This window comes from Myotis daubentonii, chromosome 2, assembly GCF_963259705.1.
Source record: "Myotis daubentonii chromosome 2, mMyoDau2.1, whole genome shotgun sequence".
NCBI classification, from domain to species: Eukaryota; Metazoa; Chordata; class Mammalia; order Chiroptera; family Vespertilionidae; genus Myotis; species Myotis daubentonii.
Genome location: NC_081841.1, coordinates 65652154 through 65664980, shown reverse-complemented (window position 1 = coordinate 65664980; position 12827 = coordinate 65652154). Strand labels below are relative to the sequence as shown.

The 12827-nt window shown below is 45.7% G+C and overlaps 1 protein-coding gene across 4 annotated transcripts in view; it reads right to left on the bottom strand.

Annotated features, from left to right (window-relative positions):
• The window catches only part of CAND1 (cullin associated and neddylation dissociated 1), a 61389-nt gene extending 53626 nt beyond the window's left edge, over window positions 1-7763 (bottom strand). The window contains exon 1 of one of the 4 annotated variants that reach the window (XM_059683536.1): window positions 7341-7763. In XM_059683536.1, the coding sequence (XP_059539519.1) occupies window positions 7341-7408 (68 nt within the window). In that variant the 5' untranslated portion in view covers window positions 7409-7763. The remainder of the gene's footprint in view (window positions 1-7340) is intronic. The other 3 variants (XM_059683535.1, XM_059683532.1, XM_059683531.1) reach the window with 3 other exon arrangements.
• Window positions 7764-12827: the final 5064 nt, after the last annotated feature.

The following is a 12827-nucleotide window of genomic DNA, read 5'->3' as shown; positions in this document are numbered from 1 at the left end:
CACGTAAGTGAAAGCAAGTAACTTACTGCCATCAACCTGCATGGTACTTAAAAATGCCCCCCAAATCACCTTCTTATTCTCTACAAATCTATTTCTTCTGCTTAAACCTACTTTTTTTTCGAGCACAAGCAGTCCAGTTAACTTCACTTAGTATTTTCTGTTACATTTCTGTGAATGCCCACACAGTACTGTCAGCTATGTTACAGGATCTCTAATGTCCCTTCCAGCTCTGAAAGCCTGATTCCATTTAACAGGACTGAGGTTTTTATTAGCATTTAAACAGCTTTCTAGAGAAAATGATTTCCAATATCCAAAACACAAATACATTGGGTAACACACAAACCACTATCAAGCTAAGAAATTCTACAATGCAGTGAATTAATTTAGATTGTATAAAATGGTATACAAAAAAATACATTGGCCCTGGCTGGTGTGCCAAATGGTTAGAGCACTGGCCGACAATGCAGTGAATTAATTTAGATTGTATAAAATGGTATACAAAAAAATACATTGGCCCTGGCTGGTGTGCCAAATGGTTAGAGCACTGGCCGGCGTAACGAAGGGCCTTGGCTTCAATTCCTGGTCAAGGGCACTGTACCTGGTTTGCAGGTTCGATCCCCACCCCAGTCTGGTAAAGTGAAGAAGGCAACCAATTGATGTCCCTCACATCGCTGTTTCTCTTTTTCTTTCTTTCTCCCTTCCTTTCACACTCCCTCTTAAATAAAATAAAAATAGATTGGTAGATTTCATACTGGCTTCTGGAGGAAACTTCCCCAAATCCCTACATGCTTTTTTCTTAACTTGAACTAAAATCCAATTCAACTAAACAAGTAGCTATTGGGAACCTACATGGTCAAGGCACTGAACAGAGTAAAGAATTCAGTTCAGTTAAGACAAGGTTCCTTACCCTCAAAGAGTTTCCAGAACAATACTCACCCCCAAGCTACGTACAGTCAAGATAATCTCCCCCTTCCCCCCAATGAAATGTTGTACATGTGCTTTCTTTTTAAAAAAACTTTTAATTATTATTTGTAACCCTCAACCGAGGATTTTTTCCATTGATTTTTATAGAGTGGAAGAGAGAGGAAAGACAGAGAGAAACATCGATGTGAGAGAAATACATCAATTGGTTGCCACCTGCATGCACCCTGCCCAGGGCCTGGGCCAGGGAGGAGGAGCCTGCAACCGAGGTAGATGCCCTTGACCAGAACTGAACTCAGGACCCTTTGGTCCGCAAGCCAACGCTTTATCCACTGAGCCAAACCGGCTAGGGCTGTATGTATACTTTCACACTGTTTTCTCTACATACAACTTAAAGAACTAGCTTAGACCCTCAGACACTCTACAACATGAATCTCCTTGCTTTTTTTTCATCTTCTCTGCCACTTCAGCCTACAAAGACATATTGCCATGGAGTACTTATCTTTTTTACAGTAGTGTCTTAACCATTCAGCCAGCATGCAGATATTATTGTGGGCAAGCACAAGATCTTCAACTTTTTGTATTCTCCCTTAGGGAATCATTAAAAGCTTCTTCCAGCACAATATATTCCCTAAGTCTAACTTGGAACTGAAATTTAAGGACTTACTTTTAATGTCCCCTAGTCAAAACCCTGGAGAAGGAGCATAAAGTGTTCATGTTCTGGGGATATCTGGAAAACCTAGATCCACTACTGTCAAGCTGACCTTGGGCAAGTAATTAACATGACCATTTCAGTTTCCTCAGCTGTAACAGAGATTGTTACTATCCACTTAACTAAATAGGATCACCCTGGGGGGCAGAGGGGCCTGGATTGGAGCACTCACCAAAAGGTGGGTGGGTTCGATTCCAGGTGAAGGCATGTAAGGGTGGCAACCAATCAATGTTTTATCTCTCACTCTCCCTTAAAAAAAAAAAAAAGAAAGAAAACACAAAACAAACGAATTTAAAACAGAAAAACAATATATCCTCAGGTGAAGATTAAAAATAAACAAACAGTATCAAGTGCATAAAAGCCCACACTAACCATTATTATTAACTACTAGAGGCCCAGTGCACAAAATTCATGCACTCAGGGATGGGGGTGGGAGATCCCTCAGCCCAGTCTGTGCCCTTTCACAGTCTGGGAGCCCTTGGGGGATGTCTGACTGTTGGACATCCTTAGTGCTGTTGTGGAGGCAGGAGAAGCTCCCAGCACCGCCATTGCACTCACCAGCTGTGAGCCCAGCTCAGGGCTTCTGGCTGAGTGGTGCTCCCCCTGTGGGAGCACAATGACCACCAGGGGCAGCTCTTGTGTTGAGTGTCTGCCCCCGGATGGTCAGTGCACATCATAGTGACCAGTCGTTCCACTGTTCAGTCTATTTGCATATTAGCCTTTTATTATATAGAATTATGAACAGAGAGATAAAAGAAAGGTAAACTTTTTCTTTAGCTCTTGATTCATTGGAATACTTTAATTCAGTTGGTGGTGAAGTAACCTATATAATAAAAGCCTAGTATGCTAAGTGTCTAGTCCTCCGTTTAACCAATCAAAGCGTAATATGCTAATGATATGCTAAGGCAGCTCAACCACTATGATGTACACTGACCACTAGGGGGCACACAGTTGACCCGTCAACCAGTCGCTATGATGTGCACTGACCACCAGGGGGCAGATGCTTCAACCAGTAGATTAGCTTGCTGCTAGGGTCTGGCCAATAGGGGCTGAGCGAGGAGCAGGACTAAGCCGTCAGTAGGACATCCCCCCGAGGGCTCCCAGACTGCGAGAGGGTGTAGGTCGGGCCGAGGAACCCCCACCCCCCCCCAAAGTGCACGAATTTCGTGCATCAAGCCTCTAGTGCTATCTAATAAAAGAGAAACATGGTAATTGGTATACAACTGCTACCCTTCCCATTGGCTAATCAGAGCAATATGCAAATTAACTGCCAGCCAAGATGGCGGCCAGCAGCCAGGCAGCTTGAAACTAACATGAGGCTTGCTACCTTCAGTGACGGAGGACTCCAACTTTCCCCACCTGCCGCTGCAGGCCTCTGAGCTGCAATTCTAAGAAACTATGTAACAAATATAGAAGCTAAACAAAACCCCAGAAACCTGCTTTAGTCCTCCGGGCTTCAGCCAGCAGGATCGCAACATTGTAAGCAAAGGCCAGAAACCTACTTTCAGCAGCGGAGGCCTAAGAGCTGGAGCCAAGCCTCAAAGCTAAAGCTGGCCCAGAATAAAAAAAAGAAAAAAGAAAAACAGAAGTGGTTGGGAGCTTCAGTCACCCCCAGACTGAAAACAGCCCTCAGCCCCTCACCCAGACTGGCCAGGCACCCCAGCGGGGACCCCCACCCTGAAGGGTATGTGACCAGCTGCAAACAGCCATCATCCCCTCATCCAGGCAGGCCAGGCACCCCAGTGGGGACCCCCACCCTGATCCAGGACACCCTTCAGGGAAAACCAGCCGGCACCCACCCATGCACCAGGCCTCTACCCTATATAGTAAAAGGGTAATATGCCTCCCAGCACCAGGATCAGCGGAGCCGCGAGGCCTTCCGGCACTGGGATCAGCGTGAAGGGGGCAGCGCCCAAACCCCCTGATCGCCCTGGGGCTCTGTGTGTGACAGGGGGCGGGGCCACAACCTCCCTATCCACCCTGCTCTGTTCATGACAGGGGAAGGCACCCCAACCCCCTGATCAGCCCTGCTCTGTGCCTGATAGGGGGGGAGCTCCCCAACCCCCTGATCGCCCTGTGGCTCTGTGTGTGACAAGGTGCAGCGCCCCAACCCCCTGATCGGCCCTGCTCTGTGGGTGATAGAGGGCGGCGCACCAACCCCCTGATGGGCCCTGCTCTGTGCGTGACAGGGGGCAGCGCCCCAACCCCCTGATTGGCCCCGCTGTGTGTGTGACAGGGTACAGAGCCCCAACCCCCGATTGGCCCCGCTCTGTGCTGTGACAGGGTACAGAGCCCCAACCCCCCTGATGGGCCCTGCTCTGTGAGTGACAGGGGGTGGCGCCGTAACCTCCCCATCGACCCTGCCTTGAGTGTGACAGGGGACGGTGCCCCAACCCCCCAATTGGCCCTACCCTGAGTGTGACTGAGGGTGGCATCACAACCTCCCGATCACCCTGCTCTGTGCATGACAGAGGGCGGCGCCCCAACTCCCCAATCGGCCCTGCTCTGAGCCCGACCAGGGGCTGCACCTAGGGACTGGGCCTGCCCTCTGCCACCCGGGAGCAGGCCTAAGCCAGCAGGTCGTTACCTCCCGAGGGGTCCCAGACTGAGAGAGGGCACAGGCCAGGCTGAGGCACCCCCCTCCCCCCCAGTGCACAAATTTTTGTGCACTGGGCCTCTAGTATAAAAATAAAAGCAGAACTTAGTTATCTCAACCCAATATCAATATTCATAAGTGGGGCATTCACATGATTCATGCATATTGTTTTCAGTATGGTATCTACAGACTTACCTACCTACTGGTACTAAACCTTAATATATATCCCACCTTCAAAATATACAAAATACTAACCACAGAAAAAAAAGGCATTAGTTGTATGTTTTTTCAATAAATTGAGCCTATGATTTAAGTCCCACAAAACAATTCTTTTAAAGTGATGACATTTCAAACTTTGAAGCCTACACATACTTTTTTACCTTCTTTGCATTAATGGACGAAGAGTTATCCACAGAAACCTGAAATTCCTGGCCTATAAGGGACCTTACGTAATCACCCATGTACAAGTCTCTCAAGTGAAAATTTAATTCTAAATTAAATAGCCTTCTCAAGATCTCACAGATATTTCACAACAAAAAATCCTACATGACCAGAACTCATATCTTGAGACTAGTAGGTTTTCCGTTTGGAGTCCACCATGGGAAGAATATTTTTTTCTTCCTTTTAGATGATTTTCCCCCCCTTTACCCCTTGGCACAAGGCAGAGTGGTTTGCACATGTTAGATACTCTATAATGTTAAGTAGCCTTGTCTTCACAACTTTCTGGCACTAGGTATTGTAAAACATGTAGTAGAAAAACTCTGATATTTACATCAAAATAAATAAACAAGTAAATAAATTTCTAATGAGAAATTTAGAAAGCATTATTTTAAAACAGAATGTATTCAAGTAAATGCCTACACTGAAAAACCTCCAAATACTCACTATTTTAATTAATCTCTTAAATGTCTGTAATATACATAGTGCTTTAGTTCCAAAGACTGTCTTGTCTGTTAACTGGATGGTTTGAGCATATCACAAGTCTTTAAAACAGAATTAATAAAAACTCTTAATGATGCCAAATTACTAGAAGTCAATTATTGTTCCTAAACATATCTCCTACCTAAAATTATCTTTTATAATACTTATACGAACTATTATAAATATTTCAACATTACACTTTTTGGAGAATAATCCTCCCAGCAATGTTTTGATTTATTCCAGCTCAAATTGGTAGACAATCCTTACCAGTTCAATACTGACTGTAGCTTAACATCAGAGCATTAGTTCTTTCAGTTTAAAAACCAAAAACCAAAAAGCATGTGTGTATTTTTGTCTTTACAGGAAATTCAAGAAAGCTTCAGTCAATAATCACATATGCATATTATTACATTTAATTTCTGTATTCTAAACATATTACCCACACAAGTCTGACTAGTTTAACAAAACTGGACTATTATTATAGGAAAAGTGCTATGTTTATACTGAAATCAAACACAATCAAAATGAAATTTAGTATCATACACTCCACTAACTGAAAGTTAGTTTTACTTAAACTTCAATGGCTTGAGTTGGGAGCAAGCAAAGCTGCAAATGAAAGTAAAGAGCATTCAAATCCTTTTTTAAAAAACAACCAACAACCAAAAACTTTTATTTCCCCTAAAAATCTTGATTTTGGCACTAGAACTACACAAATCTAAGTATCAAAATACCCAAAGTAAACAAGCCTCCTCCAAAAAGTCACAACACTAAATCTTTAGTAGTAGCAAACTAGATTTTAAAAGTTTCAAATATGATACTAAAAAACCGCCTAGGTAGCAACTTTCTAAAAATCACTTGTCTTTGAGTAAAACTGTATTTCATTGGCCATTTTAATATGCCAGCACATCAATTTATTTAGGAACACTCTACATTTTTCATTGTTCTTGTTTCACAAATCAGAACATTTCTTCCTGGTAGATAAGATTTAGACATGTTTTCAGGCATTAAATCATACTGTTCATACCACAAATAAATACATAAGCTCTTCAGCCATGTATTTTAATGGAAGACTCTATGTTCTTTCAAAATGCACACAAAAATACAACCACTAAACCTCACAGAACAAAATGAGTATCAAAGAAAGAAAAAACACGTTTGTTCTAGCATCAAGAGCCTTTTCAGTTTGGGATGGGATGGGAGGCGGGAAGGAAGGATTGAAAATTTTACCGTATTGCAAAAATGAGAGAGAAATCAAGGTAACCCGTGAAAACAGAACAATTCTTGCACATGCATGTTACCAAGGTCTGGAACCCACAGCGTGAGTCTTCTGGAACAGAACTGCTATCACACGGGCCATCCCCCTCTCAGAAACTCCGCTTTTCCAACAAGACCCATTTGCTCGGCTTGCTTTGCTGTTTAAGGACCAGCAAGCCGCCTTCCGGGCAGTACACTTTGGATCTCAAACAAATAAAACTGAAACCCCGAGTTCCTGCTTGGGTTTTACCTGACCAGGGAACATGACAAGAGATGCTGGCGGGAAAACCCGACGAGTCCAGTTCCCTCGGTCCTGGCTGCCCTCCCCCTTCTCCCCACGCCCACGAACGAAACAGTCCAAAGGAAAAGTTTATAACTTCAATCTGAGGAGGGCTCGAAACCAGCAAAGCGTGCAAGACGAACGCCCCGAGGCCCGCTCGCCGCTGCGGGCGAGGAGGAGGCTCGCGGCTGGGCCCCCCCGAGCGCGCCGAGCGCGGGCCCCGGCGAGCGAGCGGCCTAGCGCCTCCGGCGGCCCGGCGAGCAGGCCCGGCCTCCCGGTCTCCACGCCCCGAGCAACTCCCCGCTCCACGGTGTGGGCGATTTCGCCTCTTTTCGCGACCTGGGACACGAAAGTCCCGCCGGTGTGGGGGAGGGGGAAAGTGTAGCAGAGAACGCGGGGGGGACTTTTGGAGACACAGCCAGGGCCGGGGACCAGCGGCGGGCAACGGCCCGGAGGAAAGAATGGGGGGAGGGGGTCCCCCGGCGCGAGGGGAAAGGGGGCTGCCGGGACCTGGGATCCGAGGGGTTGGCAGGGGACTTCGGAGGAGCGGGGACGCCGGTGCAGGCCAAAGGGGTGGGGCATGGCCCGTCTGAGGGCCGCGCCGCGCCGCGGACGGGCGACCCGGAGGCGGGCTGAGGGTCGCATTTCGGCCTCACCTGAAGTCCTTGTCACTGGATGTCATTTTCTCCAGCAGATTGGAAATGTGGTACGAGGCGCTCGCCATGTTGACGGCCTCGATCCCGCCCGCTGGCGCTGCTGCTGCTGCTGCCCGCTGCCGCCGCCGCTGCTGCTGCTCCTCTCGCTCGCGGCGGTCTCGCTTCCAGGGTCGCAGCGCGACGCCGACGCTGACGAGGGAGGCGCCTCGACGGGTGGCCCCCTCCCCGGCGAGGCGTGGGCCTGTCCCGGGGAAAGCAGAGGCTACGAGGCCGGCCTAACCACGGCGCAGCTCGCCGGAGAGCGGGCTCATGGGAAGCAAGGAGTGCGGCCGGACCTTCCACTCGGGCTCGGCTCGCTCCCACTCTCTCCGCACTCTCTCCCCGGGGCAAGAGGCCAAAACCCGCCTCCTTCGCTCCGAGGGCGGGGGCGGCGGACGCGGGACGCTACGGCGAGCGGAGGTCAGGGTTCACGGAGGTCTCCCCACGCACGCTGTAGCGACGCTAGTTGAAGGGCAATCCTGTTGGAGGAGGCCTTTGTCAGTCTTCACGCGCGCCGCCTTTTAGGACGCAAGACCACGACCCAAAGGGGCTCTTCTCGCGAGACTTAAATGCGACGGTTAAAGGATGGGGGACGAGTGGGACCAGTGTGCCTTAATCTAAAAATAACTTTTTTTTTTTTCCTGTGTGACGGAGGAAAACGTTTACTATTTTTTAACGAGTATAAGGCCTGGAAATAATGCTAATGAACGGGTTAGCCTGGAGACCAACAATAGAATGACTCAAAGGAGCTTTCATGTTGAATCGGATGCGTGGCCTACACTGCTTTAACCACGATGGTAGAATGCTGCCACGTGAAAACCACAAATCCCAGAATTCAGTTTGGGGGGGTGTTATAGTGGATCAAGATGTGATTGGCTGAAGCAGCGTCTCTTTATTGGCTCCCGTAAAAGAGGAATGCTGGGATTTGCAGTCTGGTAAGGCAGCTGTGGTGGAGAGAAAACCTTTAGATCGCCGCGCTTTGGGTTTCTGCTGCAGATTCGGATTTTCTCTGCGTAAGGGATGTCTGCAGAGCTAGGCTGCCGCCTTTGGGCAGGCTCATTGCAGAGCAGTTGGTGTTCTTGGCAAAGGCCTAGTAGCAACTTTCTACCACTCGCTAATATTTAAAAGTGATGGTAGCCTCCTCTAAAGACAGCGGATCCTCTGCTGGGCGCCCTCCTTCCATGTGTTTAAGAGCCAGCTCCCTAAAGCAAGAAAGACGCGTCATAAGATTAATGGGGCAACGACTGATGATTGTATCCAGGGCCTACTCGTTTTATTCAGAGCAGCTAGCTCAATGACTACCCTCTGTAGTCAATTTTTTTTTTTTTTTGGACTTGATAATCCTACAGCTGTCTATTTTATTGTGCCGAGAGACATACACACAGCAATCATAGATTAGATATCAAATCACTTGTTTTAGTATCCAGATTTTTTATCTGCTTAGTTGGAGGCTTTTCTAAAAGAAAAAAACCCAGTCAAGAGACAAGGAAAATTTGACCTCAATCTGTTACTGCTCCTGTTAAAAAAAAAAAAAGGAAAAACAAAAACCTCTAAATAGCTACTTTCTTCCAAGTGTTAAATCTGACCTTTCTACTGTCCTTTCCTATAGCCATCAAATGCTATTCAGTGTCTTCTAAAAGCAAGGCCCTAGCCGGTTTGGCTCAGTGGATAGAGCGTTGGCCTGTGGACCAAGGGGCCCCTGTTCCATTCAGGTCAAAGGCAGGTACCTTGGCTGCAGGCTGCTCCCCTGTCCCAGCCCTGTTGGGGGCTCACAGGAGGCAACCAATGGATGTGCTTCTCTCACATCCGTGTTTCTTTCTGTCTTTCCCTCTCTCTTCCACTCTCCCTAAAAATCAATGGTGAGGATTAACAAAAAAGAGAAAACACACACACACACACACACACACACACACACACACACACACACAATAAAAGCAAGGCATTTTTAGGGGTAATAAAAGTAAAAACAGCCTGGCCAGTGTGGCTCAATGGTTGACCTATCAACCAGGGGGTCACAGTTCATTTCCTGGTCAGGGCACATGCCTGGGTTGCAGGCTCCAACCCCAGTGTGGGACATGCAGGAGGCAGCCGATCAAAGATTCTCTTCTCATTGATGTTTCTATCTCTCCCTCCCCTTTTCTCCCTGGAATAAATAAAAACATTTAAGAAAAAAATTTAACACAGATGACACAGGTTTTGACCTCTTAATCCATATCCAAATTTTCCCTCATTATTCTTGTTTACCCCATGTATCCTTTTTCTTTCATACTGCTTTTCTCCCCAGTAGTACCACATCTCTGCCCTCATTTTGCCGGTCAGCCATCATTAGGTTCCCTGAGAGCTTCAGCTGCAATTCCCTTCTGATCTGAACGACCTTTCCTCGGTAGTTAATATAAACTATACACATACATTTCACACACAAATAATCCAGTCATTTATCTTGTGTGGACCCCAAGGCTTAAAATCTGCCATCTGGTGATAACCTTTTCTTTTAGCCTGAATCCAAACTATGTGTAAATCCTTTCATTTTTCAGTTTTCAACTGAACTATAATATTTGTACTCAGACAGCTTGAGTGTAAATCCTGTTTACTGCCTCTTATTAGCTGTCTTAGGCAATTCACATTTAGCTCTCTAAACCTGGGTTTCTTCGTGGGTAACAAATGACCATCATGAGAGGTTCACCTTATGGGGCTGTTTTAAGAGTCCAATAAGCTTTGTCTAACTGGGTTGCCATAAGAAAATACCATGGACTGGATGGTTTAAACAGCAGAAATGTATATTCTCATGGTTCTGGAGGCTGAAAGTCCAAGATCAATGTGCCAGCAAAGTTGGTTTCTCCTAAGGCGTTGGCTTGCAGATCACCACCTTCTCATTCTGTTCTTACGCAGCCTTTTCTCGGTGTGCTCCCACCCCTGGTCTCTCTTTCTCTTCTTTTTTTAAAAAATATATTTTATTGATTTTTTACAGAGAGGAAGGGAGAGGGATAGAGAGTTAGAAACATCAATCAACTGCCTCCTGCACACTCCTTACTGGGGATGTGCCCGCAACAAAGGTACATGCCCTTGACTGGAATTGAACCTGGGACCCTTCAGTCCGCAGGCCAATGCTCTATCCACTGAGCCAAATCGGTTAGGGCAGTGGTCGGCAAACTGCGGCTCGCGAGCCACATGTGGCTCTTTGGCCCCTTGGGTGTGGCTCTTCCTAAACCTTAGGAGTACCCTAATTAAGTTAATAACAATGTACCTACCTGTATAGTTTGTTTAAAAAATTTGGCTCACAAAAGAAATTTCAATCATTGTACTGTTGATATTTGGCTCTGTTGACTAATGAGTTTGCCGACCACTGGTTAGGGCAACTCTTTATCTTCTTATAAGGAAACCAGTCCTTTTGGATTAGGCCCCACCTTGTTAATCTTATTTAACCTTAACTGAGTTCTAATTTAATGTTAGTTATTTCTTTGAAGGCCCTACCTCTAAATGCCTTCACATTGCAGATTAGGGCTTCAGCATATGAATTTGGGGGAACACAATTCAGTCATAACATATATTGCATCTAAAGTACTCAGCACATGGTCTGGAACATAATAATGTTTATAATTAATATTTTTTGCACATTTACAAAGGTCATGATAACCACTTAATAAAAGTTGACTATTATTATATTCTGTCTTTTACTTGTCCCTATCCCAAACCATTCTACATAGCCAGTTTTTCAAAATACTGTTACCAATTTTTAAACAATATATTTTTATTAATTTCAGAGAGGAAAGAAGAGGGAGAGATAGAAATATCAATGATGAGAGAGAATCATTGATCCACTGCATCCTGAATGCCCCACACCAGGGATCAAGCCCAGAACCCGGGCATGTGCCCTGACCAGGAATCAGACCATGACCTCCTGGTTCATAGGCTGAGGCTCAGCCACTGAGACACTCCAGCTGGGACTCTCTCCTTTCTTTCTATATGAAACTAGAAGCTATTGTAAACGTTTCATCAAACCTCTAATTCTGACACCAACCCTCTCATTCTTATCAGATGACTTTGCACCTTATTTCAGAGAAAACATACCTCCATGCCACCAGACTTGGTTTGACCAGTATCCACCCTCCCTTTCTTCTGTTCAAGAGGGAATCATCTTTTTAAAAAAAAAAAATTATATATATATATTTTTTTTTTCAATTACAGCTGACATACAATATTATATTAGTTTCAGGAGTACAACATAGTGATTAGACACATATAATTTAAGGAGTGATCACCCATCTGACACGATATATAGTTACAATATCATTGACTATATTCCCTGTACTGTATTTTACATTTGGAAGGTGAACATGGTGGATGATGTGTGCAGGCAGGCCAAATAGCTATCTCATACAGTGATTTAAGAAAAATTGACTTTATTTAAGGGAAGGGGGTGGGGGATGGCATATCCAAAGGGAAGGGCTGCACAGCACGGAGCCAAGGGGACATTGAATCAATGATGGCAGCACCCTGGAGCTGGAATTTCATCCTTACATGCAATCACTGGCAGGAAACTTTTGTCGTCATTTGATTTGGGGGGGCGGCGGTGCGGGGAGTTGGTGGGCTTGGAATGTGGATGGTATGCAGGTGTGCAATCAGGTGTCTTAGGACAGTTTCCATTCCTTACATGGTTTGACTCCTGATGTCCAGCAAATCTTTCCTGGTCTTTTGTTCTCTTGTGGTGGGAAACTTACAAATGGCCGTTAAGGTTTATAATGCCTTATCGTCCTAACATTTCCCTCAACCACTGAGCCATGCCAGCCAGGCTTAAAAGTTCCCTGGCTGCCCTGGCTGATTTGGCTCAGTGGATAGAGCATTAGCCTGTGGACTGAGAGGTCCTGGGTTCGATTCTGGTCAGGGGCACTTGCCCGGGTTTTGGGCTCAATCCCCAGTGGGGGGCATACAGGAGGCAGCCAATCAATGGTTCTCTCTCATCATTAATGTTTCTATCTCCCTCTCCCTTCCTCTCTTAAATCAATAAAAATATATTTTTTAAAAGTTATTACTAAATAAAATCCAAATGTTTTGGCAATCAATGGCTTCCTTCATCTGTCACTATCCCTTTCTTTCGGACCTTTCTCTCACTAGTCTAATATAGGAATTGCTCCCATCAATTTCTTTGTTGAGTCCCTCAAAGACCCAGTTCCACGTTTTTATACATCATTATTATGATAAGCACTTGCTTATAGGCAGGTGCTGCATTAACTCATTTGACCCACATTTTAAGAGGCACAGAGAGTTTAAGCAACTTGCTGAAGGTCACCCAATAAATTACAGTCAGGATTAAAACCCAGGCAAATGTGGCTTAGGAACCTATGTTCCAAATCTTTATACTGGAATGCTTCTCCCCACCCGGGATGTCTTTCACATCCCCCCTCTCCCTTTCAAAAATCTTGAATCAATCATAGTGTTTATATGCTAGCC